The sequence below is a fragment of the Trachypithecus francoisi genome, unplaced genomic scaffold, assembly GCF_009764315.1.
Source record: "Trachypithecus francoisi isolate TF-2019V2 unplaced genomic scaffold, Tfra_2.0 Lachesis_group14, whole genome shotgun sequence".
Classification (NCBI taxonomy): domain Eukaryota; kingdom Metazoa; phylum Chordata; class Mammalia; order Primates; family Cercopithecidae; genus Trachypithecus; species Trachypithecus francoisi.
In genome coordinates, this window is record NW_022681459.1 from 16,329,484 (window position 1) to 16,342,491 (window position 13,008).

The 13,008-nt window shown below is 40.1% G+C and overlaps 1 protein-coding gene across 4 annotated transcripts in view; it reads left to right on the forward strand.

The window, feature by feature from the left end:
- BACH1 (BTB domain and CNC homolog 1) overlaps positions 1 to 13,008 on the forward strand; it is a 48,378-nt gene that overhangs the window by 16,114 nt on the left and 19,256 nt on the right. For all 4 annotated transcript variants that reach the window (XM_033232260.1, XM_033232262.1, XM_033232261.1 and 1 more), the window contains exons 2-3: positions 6,693 to 6,986; positions 11,177 to 12,511. In XM_033232260.1, coding sequence (XP_033088151.1) covers positions 6,753 to 6,986; positions 11,177 to 12,511 — 1,569 coding nt within the window. In that variant the 5' untranslated portion in view covers positions 6,693 to 6,752. The remainder of the gene's footprint in view (positions 1 to 6,692; positions 6,987 to 11,176; positions 12,512 to 13,008) is intronic.

Consider the following 13,008-nt stretch of genomic DNA (forward strand, 5'->3'; position numbering starts at 1 on the left):
TATTGCCTGTATGGGACCTCACATGATGTTGTAATAATCATGAGCTGCAGTAATTGTAGTGATTTCCTCCCACCCCATTTTTAAAAAAGCGGTGGCATCTTTAGTTACATAACAGTTCTAATGTAAATTGCCAGGTTATTTACTCGTCTAACAATGTCATCATTTTTGGTGTTGCTATAAGTTCCTCTGCTACTTACCTTAGTTCAAACTTTTTTTTGTTTCCCATTTTCATTCAGCCTTTTCAAAATATATTTGCCGGTGTACCTTTTTCAATAATACTTAAGGCTTTTCTTAAGGCTGAGAGAAATAACTTTAGAAAATGTGATTATCAAATCACAGATGTTTAAGCAGTTACGATATTTAGGCCTGTAAACGGTTAAAGAAAATAACAACTTGGTCACGGAGTTACTCTTCCAGGCTCTCCTGGCAGGTGAGTCAGGTCTTGGGACTTTGGGAAGAATGTTGTCTTAAATTACTGTCCTGAATTAAGTTTCCACACACTTTTTGATAAGTTTTTTTCAGAATTATGGAATGATGAAGAGCCATGTCTTTAGAAAGAATTTTTCTTACGGGAATCTCCACCTTAAATTTAAAATCATTTTAAAAATAAAGACCTTTAAAGGAGAGTCAAAGGTGTAGACACAGGATACTGTTGGATCTTTGCCATCCACTTGAAACATTAAATATAAGGTTCACCTAATTTCAGAAGAACACTCAAACTTTGAGTATCTTAGGTATATTGTAACAGGAACTGACTGGCTTAGGGGATTTTGAAGCTTGGGCTTAGGGAGCTAAGAAAGATGTCATAGTAAGAGGAATTTGCCTGTCTTCTGAGCCACTGAAGACCGTGTCCTGAAATTGAGTGAGGTGAAAATAATTGACAGGTTGATGAAGGTGATGTTAGGCAGAAACAGTGAGGAGGCAAAGGTGGAAATTCCAAATAGCCACTAGAAATGGGAGAAGGCAGGTTTTGAGGAATGGACTGGGCTGCAGATCAGGGCACTGCTTTTATAAAAAGGCTGAAACTTGCCCATATGCACCGTTCCTGATGTCCACTGGTCACCAATTGTGGCCGGCCACACACACACACACACACACACCCCTTGACTAACAGAGAACTGTTTGTGAAATAATTGTTCTCATTAATTGAATATTATGGTTAAATGAGCACTGACCAGGAAAGTAGTTTTTGTTTGAAGATTTACTTCAAATAAATACCTTTCCAGATACCCACATTCCTGTGTAAATTGATTATAATGATTATTATTATCTTTTTTACCTAGAGGCGTCATTCTCATTTTGAACATATCTAGGTTATGTTCTTGAAGGGAGTCTTTTATTTGTGTTTTCATGGCACTTAGTGTATCATGTGGCACAGCTAACACTTGTGGGAAGAACATTTGTCATTGTTCAATGAAGATAAAAAAGTGTGGTAGCCTTTTTAAAAAAAAAAAAAAGTTTGAGGTGTTATTTATTGTACCCTTCTACATTGAGAATTAAAACACAGCATAGTCCATTGACTTGAGGTAGATAAAATTCCAGCTCTTTTGCACACATGGAACTTTATACAAAGTTATCTTCTGACTTTCTGTTACATGAAATATTGTAGACCTGGTTTCATGATCAGGTGTTCACCTTAGGTTTTTAAAAGTTTTTTTCCTTTAAATAAATTATCTTTAAAATTATATAATTTGATAAAGCCACAGCATCTTGTTTCCTGTATGATTTTGAAAGCAAAAATGTCAAGTAGTAACTATCAAAACTTAAATTATGTGCATTCAGCAGAGAGCAGAAGTTATTTCCAAATTGAGGTGTAGAAAGCTTTAAAAAGCTTATTCATCGTTTATCAGCACTAGTGAATGAATTGGCAACTTCCTAAGGTCAGCAAACTTTTGTTTTGAATAATAGCAATAGTATTATTTCTAAGAATATAGAAAAATGCAGGCGTAACAGGAATCTAAATTTAGTATTATTAAGTTAATAAAGTGTTAGATTCTGGAAGGCTGGAGTGTTTTACTTTTTAGATTTGAGAAATGTTAGAAGGTGCATGATGGATATTAGAGGACATGAATGTGCCGTTCTTGTCTGATGTAGTTGTTACATAGTTAAGTTATTGGGTAAAAATGGATTGCTGACCACTTAGATGGTTTCCAGGGTTAGGAGAAATGATTTTCAGAACACTCTTGTGTAATGCCTCATGCTATGAAAGCAAAGGGCAAGGTGTTTTCATTACTGTAGGTCGTCTGTATTGGCCATGTTTATAGTTGCCAATCCTTGCACTTTTTTTGGCTTGTCGTGGCAGGTATGTTTTTGACTTCCAGAGGGATGAGCTGGCCTCTTTTTTGCCCCTCAAGGCTCTGGAAAAACTGTCCGAGAAATTTCCTCTGAATGCTTGGCTCAGTGGCATTGTTCCACATGTGTTGGAATAGGTGACTGGGCTGTGTTTGGAAGATCTAGATTGGGGTCCCCAACCTCTGGGTTGCACAGCAGGAGGTGAGTGGCTGACCAGTGAGCATTACTGCCTGAGCTCCGCCTCCTGTCAGATCAGCAGTAGCATTAAATTCTCATAGGAGTGTGAACCCTGTGGTGAACTGTGCATGCGAGGGGTATAGATTGCACAGTCTTTGTGAGACTCTAATGCCTGATGGTCTGAAACAGTTTCGTCCTAAAACCATTGCACCACCCATCTGGGGAAAAATTGTCTTCCATGAAACCCATCGCTGGTGCCAAAAAGTTGGAGACTGCTGATCTAGATAATCTCTGTTTTGTTTCTGTATTAAAAATAAGAAATTATTCATTCAGCAGCATGTACCTCTGTTGGACCAGGTCCAACAGGTATGCTTGGGTTATGGCAGAGAACAAATCAAAGTTGTGACATTTAAACAGAGAACTAAAAGGTGAGGTGTTAGCTGGCTAAAGAGTTGAAGTCCAGATAGTGGGCACAGTGTATGTGGAGGCCCTGAAATCAGTAGGAGCTTGGGGCCTATGGAGCAGGAAGGAAGAGACAGGCTAGAGAATAGCAAGAGAGGGGGACAACGGCTTGAGATAAGTCTGGATTAGTGGATGAAAAACCCAACTACATAGGACTTGAGGACATGTTAAGGATTTTGAAGTGATCATAAGCCATTTATTTGGAAGGTGACATAGAGTTTTTGTTATGAAGAGAATACATTGGAGGGGATCAAGAGGGGCTTTAGGGGTATAAGACTTTTGTTAATATTATCACCACTAATAGCAGCTAATATTATTTGTTGCTGTAGACCAAGCACTGTGCTGTGAACTCTTTTCCCTCCTCATCTCATATAAACTTCAGAACATCTCAGTGAGTTGGTGTTTTCTCTACTTTGTAGATGCAGGAACCAAGACAGTCAGGTTAAGCAACTTGGCCAAGGTCATATAGCTAGTAAGTGGCAGAGCTGGGATTTGAACCCAGACAGTGTAAGATTATAAATTCTGAGACTTGAAATCCTGTGGTGTTTGCCACTAGGCCTCTATTTGTCAGTGTGTAGGTGATGGGCCATTAGTGGGTCTTGAAATTGAGTGGATCACAACTGGGATTTTAAAAAAATTAGAATGGAGTAGAAAGCATCAGATTACTTGCATGTAATAAGCATAAATATTACTATGTGAAACTTTATTTTTATTTTATATAACTAAACTTGCACATTTGTGAGCTTGTGAGCTGTTACAGAAGGTTAAACAGCATTTTTCCAGGCAGGAGGTGATGATGGCTTGGATTAGAATTGTGCTGATGCAGATGGAGAGAGGTGGACCTCAGTGTGAAGAGGCAGAGGCAGCAGGACTCAGTAAGAGATTGAATAGAGGTGTCCAGCTGAGGAAGGAATGAGGAATGAGTTCCAGATTTCTTGTGTGAACAGCATCAGTCATGGTGCATGCTGTGCTCAATCCACTTTAAGGGAGACTGATCCTTCTTAGAGGGGTCCTCCTGGATGGCTGTTTTACTATCTGAATCTCTAGTTTCTCTCAGCTGCAGCTGGTAGGACTTGGGATTGGCATCTCGCCCGGGGCAGCAAATCTGTAAACTAGCTCTGAACCCATGAAATGATGTGTTACTGAAAACTGCCTAAACAGATGCTGAGCAAAGAATTCTCTGGAATTTGAGGTGAATAGCCAGCTGGTGGCAGGATGAGAAGCAGTGGGCCACAGATGTATGTAGTTGGGCTACTAGCAGCTCTAGGGTAAAGGTGTAGGAATTATTTGTGTGGAGTTACCTTGAGATCCAAGGAACCTTTGGATTTCAGTGTCTAAGGCCCAGAGTCATTCTCTTTCTGAAGCACAGGTCCAATTTTTTTTTTTCTTGCTGTCTGTGCAGTCCATTTTCTTACTCTCAAGCATAACCTTTTAGTAATATCTGGGTCCCCACATTACTGCAGTGAATCTCCATACTGTGCGTTCAGCGAGTGCTAACTGGAGATAGAATGATGGAGTAGTTAAAAATGTCTGGTGGCAGTTCCCCTTCTTTGTCTTATTGGTCTTTTGATGTTGGCCAAGATACTTCTCACTAAGCCTTAGTTTCCACATCTGTAAAATTGGGGTGATAGAGGAGCATCACAGGGCTGTTTTGAGGCATAAATGAGAGAAACTCTAGCTCTTAGCTCAGTGCCTGGTGAAGAATTAGAGCTTAATAATCTTGCTGTTGATAGTTGACATCTTTAGGATAGTCTCTGGAGAGACTTAAACACGTTCATTTACAAACGCTATGGGAAGGAGCCAGCATGGAGGGAGAGGTTGCATATATATGAGACAGGGTGTTAAGAGAAGGTATTGGATCCCAGAGAAGCAGGGATGGCATGAGATTAAGAGAATACATTACAGATTGTTTTCAACAGAAGAGGGAACCTGGTAGAGGTAGTGGGAGGACTGTTTTTTCTGAGGTTGGGTCCCAGTTATGGTGATTTACTGGGAGAGATGCTGATATCAGGAGGAGAAAAGTGGCAAGGTGGAAAGCTGTTACACAGAACAGGAGACGGACATACCAAAAAACTGGTAAACAGTACCGAGAGCCTGAGACTGCACATTGTAAATTTATAGTGACACCAGTCTGCGTGTTTCTACAGTGTTTTCTGGCAGTGCTGTGTTCAAAAGAATGACGAGCTACAAAAGTAAGATTAGTATAGTTTTTAAGGGTGTGCATCCGAGATGCCAGCAAAGAATAGGGAGGCTGGGAGCTTGGGTACAGGGCCATAGTAGGGCAGGTGGTCAGCCATGGAGTCCGGCTTGGTTGGGAGGACAGTGCTCTGGGTAGGATATAGTCTTGAAGAAAGAAGAGGGCAGTGGTCTGTGTGTGGTGCCACCCACAAAAACTTCTTTGATGGATGGTTTTCCCTATTATTCTTAACATTAATTCCTTGTTTTGATAACTGAAATTAAGACTAATTGCTAAAAATCAATTTATACTCATTTATGGGCCAAAACTGGAGTTAGTTCTAGTGTTCAATTTTGAAGTTACCAGTGATTTCGTGTGGTATGCTGAATCAGTAAATAAGTTGTGATCCTTAACCTTGGGACTGAACTTCAGTAGTCCTTATTTCTCCTTTCATTTTTGTTTGGAGTGTATAGCAAATCTGAAAGCAGTACCATTTACTCATTCACTGACCATTTGAGGGCTTCCCATGTTTCAGGCAGTAAGGTGTCAGGAGAACAGAAGTGAATGACGCAGGGATGATACTATGAGGCATCACACGGATAAAGGCCAATAAACTCTTTACGGTATCATCCCTTCTGGCCTTAGGGTGCTGGAAGAAAATATTAGAACTTCTCTTTTAACCTCTTACTTTGAACTTCTGTGTTTCTCAGAACATATATATCAGAATAGTAGCACATGTCTGAAAAATACAGATAAGCATACAGGTATTGGGGGTACTCTTGTTTTTGCCAATAGTGTGTATGTGATGAAAAAATATTTGGAGACTATTACATGTTAGTATGTGTTTTTAAAAATACAAAATTATAACTTTCTTATTTTTAGCATTTTGAGAAAACCTAGTTTTTGCATGTTATTAATGAGGTAGTTTTACCTGCCTGTATTTGTAATGTGAAGTAAATCTTACTATATAAAAAGACTTACTACCAAGATCTGGCCTGACACGTTTCAGTCATTTTCTTCTTTGTGTTGGAGGATCTTTACCTTTTGTAGAACTGTGTCCTTTGTTATAAAGCACTAAATTCACTCGCCGTCTATCAGATGTTGAGGAATGGGGCATGGAGAATGTGGAACAGCACATGCCTGTTTTACTATCAGTCTTATCCCAAAGTGTGACCTCTGGGGACCTTTCTTCTCATCTCTCTGGCTGTCTCTCCTCCCCACTCTGTCTCTCAACTGTCTCAAAACGATAGTGTTGGGATGCCACCAGAAATTCCCTGCTCCCATCTGTTTGCTCATAGTAGGTGGTTTCTCAGTGTGTAATGCCTCACTTTCAGAGAGCCATGAAATCCTTGGTTCAAAAAGTTCGTCCTTCCCTCACCCCAAGAACCTTTTCCCTAAAATTAGGAAAACTGCTATCAAGAACCTATTTTAAATGAAGTATATTGAATAAATGCCTCTAGGTTGTTCCTCTGGAGGTTTTTTATTTTCATTTTTGTTTTAATGAGTATATATTTTAATCTATATTTGGCACTGTGATTTTTTAACAAGATGTTATTTAAGTGAAATCTTACATGTGTGTTTGCAGGTTGATGACAATTAGAAGCATGCTTTCCACTGAACTTCCCGACAACACTTGTTATGCAGAATGTCTCTGAGTGAGAACTCGGTTTTTGCCTATGAATCTTCTGTGCATAGCACCAATGTTTTGCTCAGCCTTAATGACCAGCGGAAGAAAGACGTGCTATGCGATGTCACCATCTTTGTGGAGGGTCAGCGGTTCCGCGCTCACCGGTCCGTGCTGGCGGCATGCAGCAGTTACTTCCACTCGAGAATCGTAGGCCAGGCTGATGGAGAGCTGAACATTACTCTTCCAGAAGAGGTGAGAGATCCATGTTTCTGGCAATTCTAATTTACTTTTAAGTTTTTTATGGTTCGTAATGTTAAAAGTAAAGCACAGTATCCTTGTCAGGTGGCTATGGAGCATTTCCCAGGTTCTGCAGCAACCCTTTTTTTTTCTTTTTTTTCTAGTTTTTTTTTTTTTTAATGTAAAATCATTAATTTTGAATGTTGGTTAACAGTATGGAGCAGTTGGATATAACATAACACCCACTGTTATGTTATTTTTGATGAAATGACCAAATCAGGACACACCCAGTGGATTATAGGCAATTGGAAAAGTCATGGTTTTGAGAGTCCATGCTGTGTGACGTTGTCTTCTAGAGGCCCTTTCCAGTGATCAGCAACTGTAGCTAGGTGCGTTAGTCTGTTCTCACGGTGCTAGTAAAGACATACCTGAAAACTGGGTACTTTTTAAAGGAAAGAAGTTTAATTGACTCAAAGTTGCACATGGCTGAGGAGGCCTCACAATCATGGTGGAAGACGAAGGAAAAGCAAACTTACGTGGTGGTGGGCAAGAGAGAACTTGTGCGGCGAAGCTCCCGCTTATAAAACCATCACATGTTGTGAGACTTATTCCCTATTACGAGAATAGCATGGGAAAGACCAGACCCCGTGATTCAGTGACCTCCCATTGGGTCCCTCCCATGACATGGGAATTGTGGGAGCTGCAATTCAAGATGAGATTTGGGTGGGGACATAGCCAAACCATATCACTATGTTTAGGGTTGTATAAAACGTCCATTTTCCCAAGACATCTCCTATTTTCAGGCATTCCGTAAGTGTTCTGTCCCCCCTTCTTTCTTTCTTGACTTTGTCTTTACGTATTGATTAGAAAAAATAAACAGTGTTGTGTCATTTTTATAGAGCCTTACTTTTACATATATCTTTTTCCCTGGTCTGTTGTGGAGCTCAGGCTAACAAATGTTTGGGTCTTGTTAATGTCCTGCCTTTAAGAGGAACTCTCGTTTGGGTGGGGATGTGCTGGCTGTGCTGACTCTTAGCAGCATCCCTTGCTTTATTTAGTTAGTAACTGCTCCTGGCAGAGTATCAAAGCTGTGACATTGGGATGCATAGAAGTTAGGAGGAATATGGAGAAAGAATGTAGAAATTCTTTGTGTATGACAGGTCTGTGTGGGATGTTCCCAGTTGGATACAGTTGGATAAACTGTAAACTAAGTCTACAGTTTAGCTTGTTGCTGTCCGTGCCTACTTCTGTGAAACTGCAAGTACAGTTTTGAGAACAGATAGGTTGTCTGTCAGTTTTGTGGCAGAGGTCAGAGTCAATGGTGCAATACCAAGAAAATGGTAAAAAAGGCCAACCTGTGAACTAGCCATTGTTTTAAAAAAAGACCAACACATTTTATAATGGAGATATATTAATTATGGTTCATATTTTCAAATTATTGAATGAGACTTTCCAAGTAAAGCAAAGTTTGATTCATGGATTTAGGAGGAAAGGTATGTGCATACATGCATGTGTGTATGCATTCATTCATTCTTTCTAATGTATAAATCATAAGTTTTCAAATATTGGAAGTGTTTGATTATAGTGACAGTGTCAAAATACCTTATAACTCATTGTCCTAAAGACCCTTTTAGATTATTTTAACTAATTTAAAAATTTTAATTGAAATTTTTATTGAGTGTATTAGAGTTCTCCAGAGGGACAGAACTAATAGGATATATGTATATATGAAGGGATGTTTATTAAGGAAAATTGGCTCACACGTTCACAAGGTGAAGTCACACGATAGGCCACCTGCAAGCTGAGGAGGAAGAAAGCCAGCAGTGGCCCAGTCCGAGTCCAAAAGCCTCAAAAATAGGGAAGCCAGCACTGTAGCCTTCAGTCTGTGGCCAAAGGCCCAAGAGCCCTCGGCAAATCACTGGTGTAAGTCTAAGAGTCCAAAGGCCAAAGAACCTGGTGTCTGATGTCAAGGGCAGGAAGCATCCAGCAGGGGAGAAATGTGAAAGTCAGAAGACTCAGCAAGTCACCTATTCCACCTTCTTCCTTGTTTTGTTCCAGCCTCGCTGGCAGCCGATTGGATGGTGCCCACCCATATTGAGGGTGGGTCGTCTTCTCCCAGTCCACTGACTCAAATTTAATTTTCCTTAGCAACGCCCTCACTGACACACCCAGAAGCAAGACTTTACAGCCTTCAATCCAGTCAAGTTGACATTTAATATTAACTATCACATTGATGTTTTCATGTAGAGATATAAGAAACAGTGCAGGGTTCCTTTTCACTTTATGCAGTGTCTCCCATTGATAACATTTTGCAAAGTTGTAGTATAGTATTACACCTAGGATATTGATACAGTCTCCCATAGGATTCAGATTGCCACAATTTTGCTTATACTAATAATGTCTGTGTCTGTGTGTGTGTGCGTGTGTGCGTGCACGTTAAGTTCTATATAATTTTATCCCCTGTGAAGGTTTGTGTATCCACCACCATAGTTAAGATGCTCAGCTGGGTGCAGTGGCTCATGCCTGTAATCCCAGCACTTTGGGAGGCCGAGGCAGGCAGATCACCTGAGGTCAGGAGTTTACCAGCCTGGCCAACGTGGCGAAACGTCTCTACTAAAAATACAAAAATTAGTCAGGCGTGGTGGCGGGCACCTGTAATCCCAGCTACTCGTCAGCCGAGATTGCACCGCTGTACTCTAGCCTGGGTGACAGAGCGAGATTCCGCCTCAAAAACAAAGAAAAAAAAGATACTGAACTTGCCAACACACAAAGATCCCTTGTGTTGTCCTTTTATAATCACAGACATCTCCTGCCTACATTCCATGCCCTCATTCCCTTGCCCCCTTCCTCCATCCCTAATCCATGGCAACCACTTACCTTTCTTCCCTTTCTAAAGTTTTGTCATTCTAAAAATGTTATATAAATGGAATTATGCAGTATTTTACCTCTTAGGTTTGATGATGTTTGAGATAATCCAGGTTGTGTGTATCAGAAATTTATTCCTTTTTACTGCTGAGTAGTATTCTGTAGTATGGATGTACCGTGTGTGTGTGTGTATGTATATAGCTTTTCACCTGTTGAAGGAAATCAGGCTGATTCCGGTTTTTGGCTATCACAAATAAGATTGCTACAAACATTTGTGTACTGGTTTTTGTGTGAACATAAGTTTTCATTTCTTTGGGATAAAAGACCAGGAATGCAGTTGCTGGGTCATATGGTAGTTGCGTGTTTAGTTTTATAAGAAAGTTTATTTCAAATTGTCTGTACCATTTTACATTCCCACTAGCAATATGTGAGTGATTTAGTTTCTCTGCATTCTCATTAACATTTGATGGTATCATTGCTTTTTATTTGAGCCTTTAAAAAGCCTAAACATGGTTTTAGCATGTTTAGATTTTAAGATCACAAATATTAATATTATCTTGACCACTCTTAGAACTCAGTGGTTTCAAATTAATTTTGTACTTTTAACCCAGGATCAGACTTTCTGTGTACTTCAGCTGGTTCCATTTGCCTCTCATTTTAAGAGACAGGTTTAATGTAAATGTGCAAGTTTCTACTTAAAAGTTTTGTTACTTTGAGTCCATGAATTTTTGCTGAAACAGTACTGAGGCATGATTTCTATAACTTCTCTTAGATCACTTTAAAAAATCTGTATCTTTAAAACTTTTACTGTTAGGACAGTAAAGTTAATAGTTACCAGTTAGTATGCATTTACCGTGGGTCAGGACTTTGTAACTTCTTTACGGGTACTGTTTTATATCCTTAAAAGTTCTGCTTTTGCAGCTGGTAGCAGCAGTTGAAGTTGTTTGGAATACAGTGGCCATGTGGAGCTGGGCTAGCAATAGGCTCACTATGTATGTGTGGCAGATCGTGTTCATCCTGCTCTAATTCATAGATGATTTTTTTTTCCACTGTCATGGGAAACTTATAATGTCTTAATGTCTTTAACTTATGTGAGTAAACCATAATTCATGTGCAATTAAGAGTGGACTCTATAAAATAGTGTGTGGTCCCTGTGAAAAGCATACTTTTCCAGGATCCTTTCCTTTTACATTTCTTAGAAGAATATTTTTTCTTTAAATTAAAGTAGATATTTTATAATTATCACAAATAAGTTACACATCTATTTCTCTTCCACTTATCTTGTTTTTATGTACTAGACAGCTTTCAAATGATGTGTTTTTTATTTTATGTATCAACAGGTGACAGTTAAAGGATTTGAACCTTTAATTCAGTTTGCCTACACTGCTAAACTGATTTTAAGTAAAGAGAATGTGGATGACGTGTGCAAATGTGTGGAGTTTTTAAGTGTACACAATATTGAGGAATCCTGCTTTCAGTTTCTGAAATTTAAGTTTTTGGACTCCACTGCAGACCAGCAAGAATGCCCAAGAAAAAAATGCTTTTCATCACACTGTCAGAAAACAGATCTTAAACTTTCACTTTTGGACCAGAGGGATTTAGAAACAGATGAAGTGGAGGAATTTGTGGAAAATAAAAATGTTCAGACTCCTCAGTGTAAACTCCGCAGGTATCAAGGAAATGCAAAAGCCTCGCCTCCTCTACAAGACAGTGCCAGTCAGACATATGAGTCCATGTGCTTAGAGAAGGATGCTGCTCTGGCCTTACCTTCTTTATGCCCCAAATACAGAAAATTCCAAAAAGCATTTGGAACTGACAGAGTCCGTACTGGGGAATCTAGTGTCAAAGACATTCATGCTTCTGTTCAGCCAAATGAAACGTCGGAAAATGAATGCCTGGGAGGAGTCCCGGAGTGTAGAGATTTGCAGGTGATGTTAAAATGTGACGAAAGTAAATTAGCAATGGAACCCGAAGAAACGAAGAAAGAGCCTGCTTCTCAGTGTCCAACTGAAAAATCAGAAGTGACTCCTTTCCCCCACAGTTCTTCCATAGACCCTCATGGACTTTATTCTCTGTCTCTTTTACACACATATGACCAATATGGTGACTTGAATTTTGCTAGTATGCAAAACACAACAGTGTTAACAGAAAAGCCTTTGTCAGGTACAGATGTTCAAGAAAAAACATTTGGCGAAAGTCAGGATTTACCTTTGAAATCCGACTTGGGCCCCAGGGAAGATGGTAGTGTTGCATCTAGTGATAGGAGTAGTGTGGAGCGAGAAGTGGCAGAACACCTAGCCAAAGGCTTTTGGAGTGACATTTGCAGCACGGACTCTCCTTGCCAAATGCAGTTATCACCTGCTGTGGCCAAAGATGGCTCAGAACAGATCTCACAGAAACGGTCTGAGTGTCCCTGGTTAGGTATCAGGATTAGCGAGAGCCCAGAACCAGGTCAAAGGACTTTTACAACATTAAGTTCTGTCAACTGCCCTTTTATAAGTACTCTGAGTACTGAAGGCTGTTCAAGCAATTTGGAAATTGGAAACGATGATTATGTTTCAGAACCCCAGCAAGAACCTTGCCCATATGCTTGTGTCATTAGCTTGGGAGACGACTCTGAGACGGACACTGAAGGAGACAGTGAATCCTGTTCAGCCAGGGAACAAGAATGTGAGGTGAGCAGGAGTATGTTCTTAATTCATTGTTTTAATAACTATTAATTGGGATTTACTCTGGATCAGCTCCCTTTGCATCGTTAGGGGTATGATCAGGTTCAGGGAGTGGAGAGGAAACTCATATAAGGTTAATTTTAAGACTGTGTGATGGGGCTGGGCGCAGTGGCTCACAACTGTAATTCCAGCACTTTGGGAAGCCAAGGGGAGGGTGAATCACCTGAAATCAGAAGTTCGAGACCAGCCTGGCCAACATGGCGAAACCTCATCTCTACAAAAATTAGCTGGGCATGGTGGCAGGTGCCTATGCCTGTAATCCCAGCTACTCGGGAGGCTGAGGCAGGAGAAGCACTTGAATGTGGGAGGCAGAGGTTGTAGTGAGCCGGGTTTGTGCCATTGCACTCCAGCCTAGGAGACAGAGCAAGACTCTATCTCAAAAAAAATTTTAAAAAGACTGTGATAAATACTAAAAGAGATAGATGAAGTTTGAAGAGCTTCTG